Genomic DNA, 2583 nt, shown 5'->3' with positions numbered 1-2583 from the left:
TCGAAGATTTTAGTTTTGTTTCGACAATTTTGGAATGTTATTTCAGAGATTTTAGGTTTTCTGAGAAGTACATTTCGAATATTTTAGTTGATCTAATATTTATGTTTCAAACGCTTTGTTTTAGGCACGCGAGTATCCTTCATGCTATACCGGTTGTGTATCCAGAGTGTTATCACGGGATCTGCTACCAGCATCTAAGTATGAATGTTGCTCATGTGTTCAAAACCGATATTTGTGGCCCAGAGATGTATGGCGCATGTTATGCTTAGAGAAAATCTGTTTTTCATGCTCAATTCGAGAAGCTAAGGCGTAAAGATCCAAACCTTGCTAAATATCTGGAAGACATTGGAATTGAAAGGTTTGCTCGGTCGTACTTTCCTGGAAAAAGGTAAGTTCACAAGCAGGTAGAACTTTATTTCGAAGATTTTGGTTTGTTTCTTAGATTTACAAAGCGATTTCGAATATTTTAACAGCAGGTACAATTTATTGACGAGTAACTACGCGGAAAGCTTCAACAAGAGGATAAAGGACACTAGAACATTCCCACTTTGTAGCATGGTGGAATGCATTCGATTTACTCTTCAAGAATGGTTCTTCAAGCGAAGAGAAAAATCCGGAAATGCGAAGACCAAACTGAGTCCAAAATTTGATGAGGACTTACAACTTCAAGTTCAAAAGGGTCGCCATTTGCAATATTTGGGCGTTACGCAACATGAGTTCTTAGTACTTGATGGAGACGAGGATGGCACGGTAAACATGTTGACAAAAGAATGCACATGCGGGTTGTTTCAACTTCTTGGTCTCCCGTGCATGCATGCGACGTGTGTCGCAACAAAGCGTAACATCGATGTGTATTCATTGTGTCACCCTTTCTATCGAGTAGAAAGTTGGAGAGCAGCCTTCATGGATGCGGTGTACCCTTGTGGTCCTGAACACGAGTGGAATGCTCCAGAAGAGCTGTTGAATATGGAGGTCAAGGTACCTGTTGCGAAAAACCCCGCCGGTCGGCCGAAGAAGAAGAGCAAAGGAGGACAGTGCAAGATCAAACGTTTGATGTCTCAAGGTGAAGTAATTATTGTTCAGCGCAAATGTAGTATTTGTGGAGGTAGAGGACATAATAGGAAGTCGTGTACTTTTCGTCAGTAGTATTGGATTTCAGACATTTCATTTATTTTATGTGTTTGATTAAAGAGTTTTCAGTTAGTTTATGTGATGGATTTCAGACATTTCAGTGATTTTATGTGTTTGATTTCAGAGTTTTCAGTTAGTTTATGTGATGGATTTCAGACATTTAAGTTATTTTATGTGTTTGATTTCAGATTTTTCAGTTAGTATATGTGCTTGATTTCAGACATTTCAGTTATTTTATGTGTTTGATTTCAGAGTTTTCAGTTATTTTATGTGTCTGATTTCAGAGTTTTCAGTTAGTTTATGTGATGGATTTCAGACATCGGCCCAATATCCTCGACCAAAGGCCGAGCTTGGCTAGCTCGGCCATCGGCTCAATAGCCTCGGCCAAAGGCTGAGCTCCGATATCTTCGGCCAAAGGCCGAGCTCGGCTTTCCTCGGCCATCGGCCCAATATCCTCGGCCATCGGCCCGATAGCCTCAGCCAAAGGACGAGCTCGACTTTCCTCGGCCATCGGCCCCATAGCCTCGGCCAAAGGCCGAGCTCGGCTTTCCTCGGCCATCGGCCCGATATCCTCAGCCAAAGGCCGAGCTCGTCTAGCTCGACCATTGGCTCAATAGCCTCGGCCAAAGGCCGAGCTCGGCTTTCCTCGGCCATCGGCCCTATATCCTCGGCCAAAGGCCGAGCTCGGCTATCCTCGACCATCGGCCCGATATCCTCGGCCAAAGGCCGAGCTCGGCTTTCCTCGGCCAAAGGCCGAGCTCGGCTATCCTCGGCCATCGGCCCGATAGCCTCGGCCAAAGGCCGAGCTCGGCTTCCTCGGCCATCGGCCCTATATCCTCGGCCAAAGGCCGAGCTCGGCTAGGTCGACCATCGGCTCAATAGCCTCGGCCAAAGGCCGAGCTCGGCTTCCTCGGCCATCGGCCCTATATCCTCGGCCAAAGGCCGAGCTCGGCTAGCTCGACCATCGGCTCAATAGCCTCGGCCAAAGGCTGAGCTCGGCTTTCCTCGGCCATCGGCCCTATATCCTCGGCCAAAGGCCGAGCTTGGCTAGCTCGGCCATCGGCTCAATAGCCTCGGCCAAAGGCCGAGCTCGGCTTTCCTCGGCCATCGGCCCTATATCCTCGGCCAAAGGCCGAGCTTGGATAGCTCGGCCATCGGCACAATAGCCTCGGCCAAAGGGCGAGCTCGGCTTTCCTCGGCCATTTATGTGTTTGATTTCCTCGGCCATTTATGTGTTTGATTTCAGAGTTTTCAGTTAGTTTATGTGCTTGATTTCAGACATTTCAATTAATTTTTGTAATGGATTTCAGACATTTCAGTTAATTTTTGTCAAGGATTTCATACATTTCGGGTTATTCATGTATATATTACAAACCAAAAATATCATCCAAAAAACTAGTCTCCAAAACTACCAAAGTAATTATCAATAAACATTACAAACCCAATTTTCAT

General features: G+C 46.0%; 1 protein-coding gene across 1 annotated transcript; it reads left to right on the top strand.

Annotated features, from left to right (window-relative positions):
- The first annotated feature begins 555 nt into the window (after positions 1–555).
- On the top strand, positions 556–1345 carry LOC149389972 (uncharacterized). The gene is made up of 2 exons (XM_089622780.1): positions 556–1063; positions 1320–1345. The coding sequence occupies exons 1-2, from the start codon at positions 556–558 to the stop codon at positions 1343–1345; spliced, it is 534 nt and encodes a 177-aa protein (XP_089478906.1).
- The last annotated feature ends 1238 nt before the right edge of the window (positions 1346–2583 follow it).

The sequence above is a fragment of the Urtica dioica genome, chromosome 8 (genome assembly GCF_054948205.1).
Source record: "Urtica dioica subsp. dioica isolate 48M chromosome 8, U.dioica_male_clone48M_v1_H2, whole genome shotgun sequence".
Lineage (NCBI taxonomy): Eukaryota > Viridiplantae > Streptophyta > Magnoliopsida > Rosales > Urticaceae > Urtica > Urtica dioica.
This window is presented reverse-complemented; position numbering and strand designations above follow the sequence as displayed.

Excerpts from the sequence above, each read along its gene's own strand:
- LOC149389972 (XM_089622780.1), top strand. The coding sequence starts at position 556 with ATGGTGGAATGCATTCGATTTACTCTTCAAGAATGGTTCTTCAAGCGA. Across the intron at positions 1,064-1,319 it reads CAAACGTTTGATGTCTCAAG|ATTTTTCAGTTAGTATATGT; the intron begins GTGAAGTAATTA and ends GTTTGATTTCAG.